The 16,736-nt window shown below is 42.1% G+C and overlaps 1 protein-coding gene across 1 annotated transcript in view; it reads left to right on the forward strand.

Annotated features, from left to right (window-relative positions):
* The window catches only part of itpk1b (inositol-tetrakisphosphate 1-kinase b), a 39,529-nt gene that overhangs the window by 15,103 nt on the left and 7,690 nt on the right, over positions 1-16,736 (forward strand). Inside the window, exons 4-5 of the mRNA XM_020590867.1 lie at positions 7,238-7,363; positions 11,584-11,701. Of these exons, the coding sequence (XP_020446523.1) occupies positions 7,238-7,363; positions 11,584-11,701 (244 nt within the window). The remainder of the gene's footprint in view (positions 1-7,237; positions 7,364-11,583; positions 11,702-16,736) is intronic.

Consider the following 16,736-nt stretch of genomic DNA (forward strand, 5'->3'; position numbering starts at 1 on the left):
GTTAGTAAGAAAGATGGCGGACGTAAGGCTCTTGTTCGCGGCATGTGTATTCATTTTCATCTGTTAGGAAACGTGATAGAAGCAATGCCGTAAGTTATGATATGTGTCAGTTGACATAGTATAGTTAACATTTGCTATGATTGTTTTAAAAAGAGTTAGATGTGACGTTGAGGAAGTTTATTTACAGTTGTGCATAAGCTAGCTGATACTATGCATTTGAATGTGTGTTGAAGTGTACCACCATTTATAGTATAGATATTGGTTAAATAAGCATAACTGACAGTGTTTATTGTATTGTTTATTTGCAGTTTTTACCGTGATGTTATATGAAGAGTGGACAGTAAATGTTTTGATCTTGCTATGACCTCTTCATTGACTACGGTTTAACTCGGTGTTAAGTCAGAGTATCAACACGCTGCACAAGAACATTAAATGCTCAGTGGTGAGCAAACAACTGTTTTTTGCATTGTGAGTAGACACAGTTCGGGTTTAAAAAAAAAAATTGTCAAGTGCTGGGAATTCAGGGTGGGGATGATGATGATGATGATGAATGACATCATTTTCACCATGATTAAGTCCATAATTACTCCTTTATCTCCTAATTATTTTTAGCTCTTCTTAACCCTTGGATGCACAACCTACCAATACCTACACTCTTCCACGAGTGGGGTCAAAAATGACCCCAATTAAAATCAATGTGTTTTTGCAATAAACTAAAGACATTTCTCTCATTTTGGTTAAGATGATATATTTTGTTCAAACAAAAGAGTAATTTCATTTTTGATATGTACATTTTTTACTTTTCATTCACATTTTAGCACTTAATCAATCAATCAGGTCAATCAGGTGTCAAAACATGTTTATGTGTCCCTATGTCTGGAGGACGAACAAAGAACATTCAACAGGTCCGGAGACCATAACACTGCCCACGCATATGTACACACACAAACATCTTCTCTCCTTTCACTGTGTGCAGCTGTCACAAACTACTTGCTTCTGGGTGTGACCATTGCACACAGGAGTACTGCATTTCCAACAGCAATCAGTGGCTTTGCGATCTTTGTTTCTTGGACACAACTGGCACCTCTTTCTCTTCTGCTGGCCCTGTGTGCTTCTTTCCTGTGGCTTCGGGTTTAAAAAAAAAAATTGTCAAGTGCTGGGAATTCAGGGTGGGGATGATGATGATGATGATGAATGACATCATTTTCACCATGATTAAGTCCATAATTACTCCTTTATCTCCTAATTATTTTTAGCTCTTCTTAAGGGGCCTGGCAGAGGTATGATAACTTTATTTCCCCATCATGCTCAGCCTTGCATGACTTATAAGTCCACCTGATAAAATGTCAAATGCACTTAAGCTTCCTGCAGAGTAAACTTGAGTCACACGTTAAGTAATGCAAAACTGATATTTTACATAACGAAGTGTATTAGTGTTGAGAAAAGCTGACTCACAGTTGGCTCACAAGCTTCCACTGCACATCATAGTCAGCAGTAGGTGGGTCTTATTGCTCTGTGGACACTGGTGGTGCTGAGAAGGCAGCCATTAGCCTAATGAGCTCCCAGTTTGATCCACTCTATGGTTTTTCCCTTCTCATGTTTAGTCTTGTTCTTCATGAGAGGTGTGGCCAGCACTCATAGTTTTACCTCAGAAGCATCAGGGTCCCAGACTAACCCTACATACAGGTGCCACCAAGTCTTTCACATGGTTGCACCAGTGTCAGATTTGGTGGCATCACCTCTGTTTTTCAGTGCAGTGCAAAAGAATCTGTATTTTTTGAAAACAATTTTAAATACCATCCAATGTGGATAGGCTATATTTGTAATAAAATTCTGAGAGAAGGAGACTTATGGAACATAGTAAATGGAAAATCACTTCTGGAACAAGTTTCCATCTCTTCTGTAGCAGTCAAAATGATGATAATGATGACACGTACGATGATGATGATGATGATGATTAGGCTATTATATTTTAAGTTGAACTATAACCAATGAGTTGCACGCATGTTTTGCCATTTGTGATTTAGCTTATTTGTAACCTGTTTGTCTTCTGAAGATGACCTTCTGCTCTTTGGCGATGTCTGTGTTGGACTTCATGTGCAGTTTAGCTCTCTCACTTGCCTGGCTAGTACCAGCTCGTATTTGGGCTGAAGTTACTAAAAAGAAGAACTTGATAGTGGGTTTCAGCCACTACTAGCCTCAAACTGGGACTTGACTAGACGTGACCGCTGCGTATGTGGGAATATTTGATCTGTACACTCCACACTGACTCCAACCTCCGTGCAGTCTCTCTCACCAGGGCGGCTGTCTGTCAGCAGGAGGACACCACAAACTTCACCAGGCTGACTGACAGCAGAAATGTACTGACAAAAATAGTCTTCATGTAGGCTCATCAGCAGTTTTTATATGTATGGATTTATTAATTTTTTTATTTCCCCATCTTTCTACAAAGGACGGGGTGAAGTAAAACCAGAAAGCTCACAATGACACCATGAGCTTTTTATCCATCACAACTGGAATGTTTCCAACACATAAACAAGCTAACGTGTGATCTACCTGATTTAAACAGCTGTCTGGGGTGATTACACTTCTAATGTGCCAAAGGGAAAAAATAGACTCGAAGCGTAAAAAAGGAGCCTAAGGATGATGTGTGTCTTGGCGCCACTGTGGATCGACACGTTTGATAGATTGGAGGTCTCTGCTTCATGAGATGGGCGAGTGATGGACCTGCAGATAAATGTTGCAATGACAGTGTCCCAGAGAGTGTTACGTCTGTCCATCATTTCTACAGGGAGAGCAGTCTTTCATGCACAACCTGTCTGTTTTGCAGTCGCACCTTAAATCAGTTTGATTGCAAAATGTGAGTGATCTCCCGCAGACTGTAGCCCTGTAGCATGTTTCACTTACGCTAGGGTGTCAAGTGCCACACAGCATGCGAAATACATTGCATCATCACATGCCTGTATACAGTCTTTGTCTCATCTGGTCTGACAACAAAGCAAAAGCCAGGTGTTTAAATCCAGCCTCGGGTCAACTAGAAAGAGACATCTAAAGGATGAAGCAGAGACACTGAGACAAACTGGGCTTCATGCAGTTTGCGTTCAGTGTACATCTGCAGTACACTATCGGCTCTGTCCTTGCTGTTCACTCTGGATCACTCTTCTTAGATTTCCCCCGGGTATAGCTCACCCCAACTGAGGAGCTACATCAAAGCTGAAAATATATTGGCCCCAGCCTACCCTCTCCCACCAGTGTGTTTTCTATGCTCTCCCTCACTACCAGGACCCACTGCTAGCACCAACTCCCAGAGGGACTTGCAGAGACATCAGCTGACATTTCTGCTTTTAGCATTTAGCAGGACATCAGTGACTTCACTGTTGGGTTTTTGGATGAGCTCTAAAGCGGGGTCGCTCTGCCCACGCACAGGGAGAGGAGAGCATCCTCTGTGATGTGTATTTGCCAGTGGGTGCTGACACCATATGACGCAGAGTCCTGTTTCTGTAGAGAGGTCAGGCTGTTGATGGGCCCTCTGTGTTGTGTAAGCAAGAGATTAAAAACCGTGCCTCAGCGGAGTGCGGACAAATTCTCATCCACTCAGCCCTGTCACACTGACACTGATCGCTAGACAGATAGTGATGTATTTTACCTCATGTCACTGTTGTGATCAGCAGCTAGTGTTACTGACCCAGGTGTAGGTTATCCACGGGTGACATTTTATGGGTATTGATTTACCAACACAGTGCAATTAAGGTCATGGTTGCAGGATTTTTATGCGTCTGTCATGTGCCCACATCCATGTCTCTACGTGCCTGATGTGATTCCTGATAAACCAGCTGGAATGCTGAAACGCCAAGTCACCAGAACCTCAGCAGTTTGTTTCTAAAACTGGGCTTTATCTTTCTAGTATGTGTGTGTGATCATACTGTTTGATTGTTGTGATTGTCATTTGCAGTGCTGCGGCATTGCAAATCACCTCCTGAAACAGTGTGAAATGTAGTACCATACTGTGAAACAGGATTTGAGCTATAATGCCCAGGCCAAGTCATGCTGCTTCATTAGATTTGAGGATGCCTGTTATATGTCAGTCCTAGCAAACAGTAACTGAACACTTGGCCTCACTGGCTCATGTACATTTTTGTAGTTCATGTTGGCATGTCACCATGAGCTGCAGAGTGTGTTCCTGCATGCAGGAGGAACTGAAAGTGTTGGAGAATGAGATCCAACTGTGAAGATGAGCAGAGACAGAGATGTTGTGTTGATGTAGCCCAAAGAACTCTTGAAGGAATGTGTTGGCATTTCTTTGGTTGTTTGCATACTGTGTACAAACTACATGATTGCTGTGTAGGTTGTACACACTCAACATAAAAAAAACCTCATAAAATATTCCCATATCAGACTGAGATTATCTCTACAGCGTGTTGCTTAACTTGGAGCCTGATCTACAGCTGGATATTTGGTCCTCTGTGATGAGACCCGTATAAAGGACATGGTAGGTAGGTAGGTAGGTAGAACTTTACTGATCCCACAGTGGGGAAATTCCAGTGTTCCAGCAGCAGTAAAGGACAAAACAACATGACACCATAAGAATAAACACCCCACACATATCTTAAGAAAACAAGATCCAGGTATCCGAAAAACCAAACAAAAATATAGTATTTCAGAGACAATCAAGAACAAGAACAGACCTCCCACAGTTTGTGGTATTGAAATGAACTGATATTTAACAGGTTTACCACTCTGTGCGATTGACGTTTTAGGGCAGGATCAAGGATATTCCAATTAGTCATCTATCCATCACAGCTCTCACAATCATTAACCAGGAAACGATAGCTCTGACTGCAGCCAACCCTAAACCAACTGAAACTCTGTACAGTTTTACAGCCTTGCACTGATCCACACCTCTATGACTAAGGTGTATTCTTGCTTTACTTACCATCTGGACAGCACAAAGGAGATTACAGTCCTGCCCAGCTCTGGCCTATTTACACAGGTGTTTCTGAATTGTCTTTTGTCTGTAATGGTCAGGTGATCCACATTGTCTGATTAGCTGAGGAGCTGATCTACAGCGGTATTAACCAGCTGTATAATGTCCACTCTTAAGCATTCTTTAAGTAGGTCTTATCAGTCTGTGGTTAGGTGTGTTATATGGATTGCAAGTAATTCTTTATTCCACTGTCCTTGTGTTACTTCATGAGCACTGAAGCTTAGCTCTCTGGAGAGTGTCACAGCTGCCGTGTCCTCTCCAGGGGTTCCTCCTCTCTGTACAGTTTTAGCCTTTGTAGGAGTGTGACCCTGTGATTTCACAACCCCTTCACCACAACTTCACAGTTTAGGGGCGCATACTACCACAGTCACAAATTTAAATGTTTAATGTATCTCAGTATGGTGCAGCTTGTTGCTTAATGAAAACTGTTTGGTACCGAACAGTAACAACATGCAGTGAAACCACAGTTTAAGATGAACACAGGCCTCGTGGCAGCCGTTTTTCCCACTAGCCTAATGACAAACTGACAAATACTGTGGGATAAACTAAATTCATAATCATACGTGTTGACAAAAGTCTTGATGACATTCAGTCCCTAAAGCTGAATAGGCAGCAATCTGCTAACTAGCTAACTTACCTTTACTATGTGCTCGCTGTGTCAGCACGGAGCAGGTGTACATCTTGGCAGCTGGCACTCAAACTGTCCGTGGGTGTCTGGGGATTTATCATGTTTGAACTCTGGTACAGTGAATGTTGCTGTAACGTGTTGGCAAGCTAGCTAGCTGACTGGAGAGCTCCCCATTTCCACCGCCAAGGTCATTATAGTCACTAATAATCAATAAAATGAACATTATTTAAATATATCTAGCCCAGATCTATTAAATCTAACCTAAAGTATCATTTCATATCTGTCAAAGCGCGTCCATCAGGCTCCAAGAGTCAAGAATAAAGTCCAGTTTTGAACACAAGTTTGTGGAATCAGTGCATCTTCTGCTCGGTGCATTGTGCCTGTGACGTATTTTGACAGTCAGGTCACTGTTGTAAATTCATATTCATATAGAGGAAAGCACAAATGTAATTTTTCTCTTTGTATTTGTGATTAATTGAAGTTGTAACTTTAAAAGCGTATTCTCAGACAAAATACACACTACATTTGACCTGTACAAGAGTTTATGAAAACATGTTTTTTATGTACATCTTGTTAATTTTTGCACAACCATAGACTAAAATGCATGAATATTATCGCTACCAGTCTTACCTTATACCTTTCTCTCTTGTAATATTTGTGTGTGCATGCATTGGCCCATATACATCTTATCACACTCAGAGAGCTTGTTTGACAACTTGTGAACTACTTGGCCAATGTATTTAGTCTTTCAGTTGCAGTAACCTTCAAATGAATGGTGTTTGGCTTTTCCCCAGAGCCTGTCAAACGTGTTTGGCGAGACTGGAGGTCTAGCCAGTGGATGAAAGTGTGGAACGCATCATAAAAAAGTTGACACCAGAAATAAATCCTGATGGTGTAACACAAAACAAATACAACAAAAACTCTGGCTGCACCAAAGTAATAACTAAAAGAACAGTTGATGTGATGCTGTTTTATAACCAAAAAAAGAAGAAAAGAAAATGTTTTTCCTAGAGCAGAACTATGCGAATGTGATGGACAGACAGACTGGGAGTAATTGCAGATTTATGACTTCCCAAAACTAGTTACCTTTTCCTCTAAAATACTCTCCCATCCATCTTGTACGTGACACTGAAAAAGCAGTAAGTTATTTTATTTTGTGACACACATTTTTTTATAATTCAGAAGTTTACTTTTTTGTGAAATTGGTTTTGTTTTGGATAACGGGGCAGTCAAGTGCAGCTGCGATTCAGCCTCATACATATGGTAATTGCAGCTTTCTGTACACATTAGACTCCATCACCAGTACTGCCTCCTACCTAGGCTGCTTGGTCAGTAAACTGCTGCATCTGTAATGAAGCAGGCCAATACAGATGATAAACCTCCCCTTTCTTCAGAGTGCAAATAAGATGAATATGGTGTGAATAAACGACAGAAACTATTCACCCAAAGGTCACATATAAAAGCTGGAAATTATACGGTAGCCAATTGTAGCCGCCAGTGACCTTATGGGTGGATAACTGCTGTGGTATATCAGTTTCTAAATGCAGTAAATGAATACTTGAGTGTGGGACAGCCCTGGTTTGCACCATCACCCTTGACCCATGACTGTTCTTCTCTCCCCTTAGCTGGACCTCAGCCAGCCTCTGGAGGAGCAGGGGCCCCTTGACGTCATCATCCACAAACTGACTGACCTCATCCTGGAGGCTGACCAGAACGATTCACAAGCGGTGTTGCTAGTGCAGAGAGTGCAGGTATGCATCTCTGTCTTCCCTTGAATCGCCTCAGTATTTAATAGTAGAAGATCTTGGAGTATGGTGGAAACAAGAGTGATCATTTGCTGGTTTGGAAAAGCCTGCTGGGGTTGTGTACATAAGGAATCGGTTCAAATTCATATTTGGCTGTGTATAAAGCATTTTTAGGCTTGTCATTTTAAATGTTTGAGCATTGAAGTTCATGATTGACCTTTAGAACAGTATGAGTCACAATATGAACTCAACTTTAAGATAAACTTCACACGTTTTTATGCGGTTTTAACCACAGCTCACTATGAAGAATGTTGACTTCTTTGTTAAGTGAAAACAAGAGGTTTGTCACTTTTTTTTTTTTTTTCTTGTCAAAGTGTTATAACACAAACCTCAACTCATACCCAGCCCTGCCTTACACAAGCCAGCAACAGTCAGCGCACATGATATTGAATGCTCAATAATCTCTTCAGATACAGTTTTGAAATAGAGAAGAGAAATTCTTGCTGTGGATACCAGTCCCACTGCTATTGCAATAAACATTTATGGATGACAAAGTTTTATGTTTACTGTTTTAAATGTCCCAGTTCAAGGAACCAGGGTGTTTTCAAGGAATCAAACGGGATGGGTCAAAGAGCCTTGACTCAGCTCCAGGGACGTAAAGGACATTAGCAACTATATTTGAACATGAGGTGACTCATAAAACCCAAATGCTGTCACTGGAAGTTCTTTGAGTTTTTCTAATTCTTCCTGAAGTGAGAAGCATCTCACATGGACAGCAGGTCACAGCTCCAAATGTGGCTTTATGAAAAACCTGTGTGTGTGTGTGTGTGTGTGTGTATTCATTAATCTGGCAGTGCTTTAGATGGTATGAACATTTATTTTATTTCACCAGTTTCCACTCCATCTCTCTCTCTCTCTGTCTCTCTCTCTGTCTCTGTCTCTGTATGTGTGTGACTCAGAAGAGCTGTAATCATGATCAGCATCATGCTGTTTTGTCAATATGTCGTGGCTGCTCAGTTAGGAAGGACAGACAGGATGTCAGTGTGGAGCAATCACTTAAACAGCAGAAGCTGGTCAATATTAACACATGGCTGCGTTTGCACCTTTTTTTTTTTTTGGTACTCTTAAGCAATTTTGAAACATATGCACACATGTTTACAAAGCACTAACAAAAGAGCACTCCTGATTAACTTGCCACAGTAAAGACCCCCACCTTCTACAGATAGCAGCAGCATTGGCTTTGTACATTTATAACAGCTGGAGCTATCTTTTAATTCTCAAAGAAGAAAGCACAAATAAAAATGACAACTTTTCACAGTAGATGGTACAAAACACCACCAAAGATTTACAGCTGCATGTGTTTCAGTCACTGGTGAGAAGACGCAGCCAGTGGTCATTGAATTTAAGTTTATGTCCACCTACTAACAGCATCATAACCTCTACTAATTAATGTTGCATAATAGCCAAAATGTGGCCTGTTCATTTCCAGCATGGGGCCTGTTATCTTTTATGCACAGAAACAAGAAGTTGCAGATAGTCGTTATAAAAATGAATCCATCTGTAAGAAGAGTATACAGCTCGCATGAGAAGGGGGCGTAGACTTCTGTTGTCTCAAAATAGCCCTTGAAACTGCCACCATTACAAACATTAAAGCCTGATGAGTCTCATAAGGCAGTGTTAGAGTGAGAACATGGTTGGGGATAATTTGTTCCCCTGCATTATGCTAAATAAATGAAATAGTTCCATTTTAGAATTGTGGAAGGACCAAAAGAGATTACATAAGGTTCCCTCACCTGATTTGTCTTTAATACAGTTTTTAAAATTTACTTAAGCATTAAAGCATTTGCTGCTTTTTTGTCTTTGAGCTGTTGGTCAAAACAAGCTATTTGAAGAAGCAGCTTTGGTTGTGGTGCTCATTTTTCACTTAAAAAAAACTATTTTCTTGCATTTAAAGTGCTAAAGATGTATTTAATAATTCATTTAATTGCAAAATAATCTCAAGATGAATTAATATGAAAGTAACCATTTGTTGCTGCCCTATGTCAGAGGCACAGTGGTTTAGTGGTAACTTCCTTGCTTGGTCTTTAACCCAGTCACTGCAGATCAGTTGTCAGCCTCTTATTCTGTCAGTCATCTTAGCCAGATCAGTGTCGTAGTAACAGCAGGGTAGCAGAGACCTCCTTCGTTCCCTCGTACTTCCTTCAGCTCTTTGTCTGTGAGGTCCTCAGGCACCATGGTGACTTGATACTAACCAGAGGTCTCCTCCCAGTCAGCTGTTTACAGTACCTCTCTGAAGGATGGCATGCAAAAAGCAGCAATATTAAGTGCCCAAACCACCTCAGCTGACTTTCCTCAGCACAGGGGAACAGCAGTTGCTGGAATTGTTTTAGCTCCTACTGAAAGCCCGTGGCTGCAGATGAAAGTTGGAACCAACATTATCTGGTAAATCAAGCAGCCGTGCCTCCTTAGCTCCGGCTATTTACCTGAATATAACTGTCATCTGTGATTACATTTCCAATCAAAATATAAGTGTTGGCACATTTCTAATATTACACAGCTGTGACCATAAATAACCTTTTGTACGGTGGATGGAGTAAGCCTTCCTCTCTAAGATAGCTCTTTATTTAAAACAAAATGTCAGGCTGGGATGTGTTCTGGTGATTCAGTGGCCTGAGGTGTGAACTGCGTGCAGAGCAGAACTGGGACAAATATCATTTGCATGATTTTTCTCCAGGGGTGCATGAATATGTGTGCAATGATAATCCTTTTTTCAGTAGGTCGTTAGAAGTAATCTGTGTAGATGGATGTGATTTCAAGAATTAAATTAGTCACTAACATCTGTGGTACACCTGAAGATTTAGATCAATGTAAATATCACTACTGCCGTACTCCAATACACACTTTATTACACTGGGAAGGTAAAACTGTACTTGGAAACCACAGACATTTATAATTTTGTTTGTGTACTGTGACCTGAAGATTGCTACAAATATAATTTAGGTCTAGTGGGCTTGTCTGTGATTGACAGCTTATGTGATTTTAGCTGATGTGGTAAATCTCATGCCTGTGCTTGTGGGTAATTTAAGTGCTGAAGGTGGTTTTCCACCTCATGTTTGATGCCTGTGGCATGACATGGTTTCCAACCAGTGGCACCGTATCCTAGGATCCTCTGCTGACCATGTCTTCCGAGAGACCGTCTTTCCCTGTGGAAATAGATCTGACCTGAAAAACAAGCAGACAGTGTGCAGGGCCTGCACCCACACTAACATATGTCTGGCTCTTTGTCTCTCCAACACCTGCTCACCAGCATTCATCTCTATCTCACCTCCTTTTGTCTGTGTTTAACTTCTGAGATGTGAAAATCAGCAAGCGACCATCCTTATAAGCAGAGTAGTCCTCTAAACTCTTGGAAGATTAGTTTTATTTTTTGGGGGCGTCATGTTTGACTTGCATAACCACTCAGCTGGCTTTGATCAGCATTGCCCATTAGATCTCAACAAATCCTACAGATGGGCACTCTGTGTCCAGACATAGACATTTGTTTATATGCTCTGTGCTTTGGTGTGTGTGTGTGTGTGTGTGTGTGTGTGTGTGTGTGTGTGTGTGTGTAATAAGAGTTAGCTGACAAATGGGCATTTTTTCCACTATATTTGTTTGATGCCTCAACACTGCTGTGTGTTTAATTTCATGAGAATGTGTGTGTGACAGTCGTGGTGTTTTCAAAAGGACTGTGATGTGAGCATTCAGGCTGTTTGTGTAACGTGCAGCCTAGCCAGCTCCACCTGACAGTGTTTGTGAGCCATTGCTCAGAGGGAACGTTTATTATATTTAGAATTCTACAGAGCAGAGATGAAATTCCGGAGAGCTGCAGCGGGGGGGTGGATGTGAGGAAGGGGAATGCAGTTATGTAAAATAGCAAACTTCACGTTGACCTAACAGGCAGCCATGCAGAGTTGCATTGATGTAACGTACACAGACCAGCTGACATGCATCTCATGCTCTCTAGGTCACACAAACACACACAGGGAGGCATGATGACCCTTCAACTCGGTGTTTGAATTTGTTGTTTGTCCACTTCAATATGTTTGTTCGCTTGGCTAGCGCATCGTATGACCGAGCAGGGCACAGACAGAATTTTGTTGTTTTGAAGTTGTCGTTTTTATTTTATGTGAACGTATACAATGTAAATCAAACGTGAGGGGAATGTTTGTGTCTTGGTGTTTCAGGACTACATTGATGCCCATCCTGAGACCATTGTCCTGGACCCTCTTCCAGCCATCCGGACCCTGCTGGACCGCTGCAAGTCCTACCAGCTCATCCACAGGATAGAGAGCTGTATGAAAGGTAAGGCATTCAGGTAACATGGTGACCATTCTGCACAACAAACCACATTTCAGGGCTTTAATTCTGGTGGGATTTTTGTGATTAATAGATTCACAAATGCAGGTTTGTTAAAATTTGGCACACTCATCAACCACTGCTGATCCTTGAGGGAACGGAGAGAATTAAGTCCAAAATGGAGGACACACACCTCTGTATAAAGTCCCCTACAAAAAACATGCGGCATTGTTTGCCATCAGTTGTGAGACACAAATGGATAGTGTAAATATATTCCCTTGAAAATAATTGCCTAGTTAGACACAACAGTGCTAGTAGCCATTATGTTACAAGCAGAGACATGTAGATTTGCTTTGCATTGCCACTGTGAGGTGTAAGTTTTAAGTTCATTTCCCAATGTGTGGTTCAGATCGAACTATTACTGGCTCAGTTCCTCAGTGTTGTATTAAAGGAGAAGTTGTCTGAAATGATAAAGGAAGTGTGTTCCATGGACACTGCCTTCTGCCTCACTTAACCTCACTAAGTATTCAGAGGCTCAAGTTCGTGCTGCGGTTCTGTCTTTCCTCTTCATCTTCGACACACATGGATAATGTTGCTTCTCACTTGTATTATATCACTTGATGCTGCCAAGCAGATGTTTAATTCTGACAAAGCACTATGCTGATATCTTAATTCTTCTCCTCTCTTTCATGTAACTAAAAGCATCTCTGTTTCCCCATCTGGGCCCAGTATGAGCTTGGCCCTGAATGTTTCTCACTTATGAATCAGAATTTGCCTTTGAGTTGGTCCAGCAGCCCTTCCCCCGTCACCGAGCCCATAAACTAATCAGTATGCAGTGTCTTTTAGCTAGAGGCAGAGAAATGCAGTGACGACAGGAGCACATTCCCTGCCCACATGCACTGTAAACACACCTGTGATTCATCCACATTTCCTTTACCCCCTTACATGGCAGCGAATATAAACCTTTTTAAGTATTACTTCACCAAGCATCCATGACTGAGAGAGGCTGCAGCCTGGTGTCAGAGCGGCAGATCAGTATGTCGACGATGTCGGTCCTCTCTAAAAATAGAACCGCAAGAAGACATCCTTTTTTTTGTCCAAACAGATATGATGGATCTTGCGTAACAAAGAATTTAAGCTGTATCACTCTGTCCCACTCGGTGTTTGGTTTGAAGAGGACGAAGGCTCATTTGCTGCATTTTCTCCCTCACCACTCTTGTTTCCATTAATGCACATGGTGCTTTCTGCTCACACGTAGGCCTGCATACCAAACTTTCTTGACACGTGTAGTCTAGACATCAGCATGGAGAATAAGCCACAGTACCAGCATAACTGTAGTAAGAACAGGGTGTCACCAAGGATAAATGTGATTTCCTATCAGCAAAAAATTGTTAGCGTTAAGGTTAGAGTAACACAGAGGAAAGTGTGAGAGTGTGGAAATTCTACCTTGCTTTCTGAGCCACAGCTACTTCCTCTTCCTTATCAGCAGAGACCGTGGAGTCCTGGAGCAGCTGCCAAGGCAACCCTGTGCTAAAGGGCCACAGAGAGCCTGCCATGCGTCAGTCTCAGGACTAGGACTGAGAATAGGACTCAATAGGAGGAAGTACTTGAGGTGCACTTGTGCTCTCTCTGGAGAAGTGAACAGTATTTATCACTTGAGTTGTCTTTCAATGCTACATTCCCCCAGTCGCAGTACATTTAACTGTGCTGCTCTCAATTGTTTAAATGAAAGTAGTTGAAGAATTGGGTTTTCTTCATGTTTAATAGAAAATTGACAAGGGCCACATGAGAACTATTGGATCAGAGTCACTGATTCATAGTTCTTCTTATTGTAACTCTGGCACTGCTCCGGTGTCCAACTTGGTTCTGTGTTTCCTGTGTGATCCAGCCCAAGGTAACTGTTTATGTTACTAATTGGAATCCACTGGTTCCTTTGTATACACAAGTTTGGAAAGCTTAGACTGTTGTTATAGACAGAAACCGTAGTCAAGCCAACTCTTCTGCAAAACAAAAGCGTCTCTCAATGTCCCCTCCAGCTCGAAATAAAAGAATTTTCCTAAATACAAGCAGATTGCTCTGGATCAAACTGAAATCTTCCTGCAGCATGGGTATATTAATCAGTCTGAAGGTCCCTGTGCTCGCACTGATCCAAGCCTCTGCAAGGACAAATAGAACAAGTGTTTTGTTTCTGAAAGTGATTAAGAGAGAGACTAACACTGTAATACACTTAAGACCCAAACAGTCATCCCAGTCCAGTGAGCCAACAGGCAGAGAGGATTTCTCAGTTTTGGTAAAAGATTTCCTGCCTGTCAGCCGTGACCATACATCATCACAATCATTAGATGATGACTATCTCATCAAAGGACTATAGGATTTACCTTTGTCAGAAAACAAGGTGATTTTCCTTTTCCAAATAAATTGTAATTGGAGCTAAAGCCTCTTAGAGCAATATTGAAATTTGCATTGAAAATCCTATTACTTTCCCTCAGAGAGATGCTGGGAGAACAGCAAGAGAGGACGATGGGGTTTCTAGGAAACGGCCTCTAAATAGCAACAGGAGAGTTCAGCCTTCCACCTAAACAGCACCACACATTATGAAACCCAATGTGACTTGGCTGTCTGTTCTCAGGACCTGATGAGGACGCCAAAAATCACACTTTAAAAGATGGAAGCGACAAGCATAACTTGAATAACAATTGGCGGCGGTGGCACTTTGGTGTCTGCATCCACCACCAGTCAAGTCAGCAGTTAATGGTGTCGTAACAGGCCTGTGGGGGACTTTCTTCTTTGTCCATTCTCAAAAACACCAGTCACTGCCTGTGAGCTTGGAGCTTATTTATTTGCATGCATGAATATGATGTAACATCACTGATGGATGAGAAAATCCAGCGGATGTCCTGATGAGATTTGGGGGGTGTAGACAAAAAAAATAATGTCACCTCATTGTGGAGTCCTGTAAACATTGTCCTCGGCTCCGCCGGGTCTGCTGCGAGCCTGCAGTGTTTAGACAGAGCCAGAGATTGATTCCCCCCCCCCCCCCCCCACCAAAGCCAAGCTATTACAAACTTGGTCACGCAGTCTTACCCACCATCCCCTATTCTCTTCACATTAAACTTTTAACTTTGAGACTGAACAGAATGTAACACCATCAGTCTTTGGGAATTCGGTGATGTAACGGGGGATACTGTCCCCACCAGTCTGTTTTCTGTGAAACATTATGCTGCTTTTCCTGTCCTAGTAAAATAATATGATTGTGGTTGTAACCAATGCAGAAATGACTGATGGGTAACCCTGCAGGCTTCCCGATCCCAAACGTGGCTGGTTGCAGAGCCAACACTGGAACAAGTTCAGCTGCAACAAGTATCTGCCTGTGAGAGAGAGCAGGCGTATTCTGTGCTTGTCTGTCACGTAACTACAAAGAACAGAAAGCAAACCATACAAGATCTGTTTTGGCTTGTTTCAATCATTCAAAGATTCTTCTTAGCACAAATGCAAGTGTTTCTATTAGGATATTAGTGTAGTAGGCTAAGCACATGTTCAGCAGCAGTGGAGCTGCAGGGCATTTACTGCCTTACTCACGGATACATCACAAGGCAGATACTTAAAGGATCATTCCAGGTTTTGTTGTCAGTTTTATTTTTGTAGCAGTTACCCATTATTTCCAGCAGTTGTGGTAACACTGTCGTCACCAAGGTCATTACTGAACCATGGAAAGATGGCAGCATTGTGACACAGTAGTGTGATCAGAGATTGTAAACAAACCAGTAGTTCAGCCAGATAATCTATGCCAGTTTATTTGGAGGTAAAACAAAGTATTTGTACCTGAAATGTTGGTAATAAGTACAAGAGGTGAAAGTTGAACCTAGAAATTGGTGTGTAAATTGCGGTGGATTCAAAGTTTGATACAATGAGACAAATGGTATGTACTGCCGTCTATGCCATCTATACATACATAATGGGGAAAAATATACACTGTATTGCCAAAAGTATTCACTCACCCATTCAAATCATTGAATTCAGGTGTTCCAACCACTTCTATGGTTACAGGTGTATATAATCAAGCACCTAGGCATGCAGACCACTTCTACAAACATTTGTGAAAGAATGGGTTGCTCTCAGGAGCTCAGTGAACTCCAGCATGGTATCGTGTTAGGATGCCACCTGTGCAATAAGTCCAGTCGTGAAATTTCCTCACTACTAAATATTCCACAGTCAACTGTTAGTGGTATTATAACAAAGTGGAAGCGATTGGGAACGACAGCAACTCAGCCACGAAGTGGTAGGCAACATAAAATCACAGAGCAGGGTCAGTGGATGCTACAGACCTCCAAACTTCATGTGGCCTTCAGATTAGCTCAAGAACAGTGCGTAGAGAGCTTCATGGAATGGGGTTCCATGGTCGACCAGCTGCATCCAAGCCTTACATCACCAAGTGCAATGCAAAGCGTCGGATGCAGTGGTGTAAAGTACGCCGCCACTGGACTCTAGAGCAGTAGAGACGCGTTCTCTGGAGTGACTAATCACGCTTCCCTGTCTGGCCATCCCATGGACAAGTCTGGGTTTGGCAGTTGCCAGGAGAACAGTACTTGTCTGACTGCATTGTGCCAAGTTTACAGTTTGGTGGAGGGGGGGGATTATGATGTGGGGTTGTTCTTCAGGAGCTGGGCTTGGCCCCTTAGTTCCAGTGAAAGGAACTCTTAATGTCTCAGCATACCAAGGCATTTTGGACAATTTCATGCTCCCAACTTTGTGGGAACAGTTTGGGGATGGCCCGTTCCTGTTCCAACATGACTGCGCACCAGTGCACAAAGCAAGGTCCATAAAGACATGGATGAGTGAGTTTGGTGTGGAAGAACTTGACTGACCTCAACCCAATAGAACACCTTTGGGATGAATTAGAGCGGAGACTGTGATCCAGGCCTTCTCGTCCAACATCAGTGTCTGACCTCACAAACGTACTTCTGGAAGAATGGTCAAAAATCCCCATTAACACACTCCTAAACCTTGTGGACAGCCTTCCCAGAAGAGTTGAAGCTGTTAT

Source organism: Monopterus albus, unplaced genomic scaffold, assembly GCF_001952655.1.
Source record: "Monopterus albus unplaced genomic scaffold, M_albus_1.0 scaffold13.1, whole genome shotgun sequence".
Classification (NCBI taxonomy): Eukaryota; Metazoa; Chordata; class Actinopteri; order Synbranchiformes; family Synbranchidae; genus Monopterus; species Monopterus albus.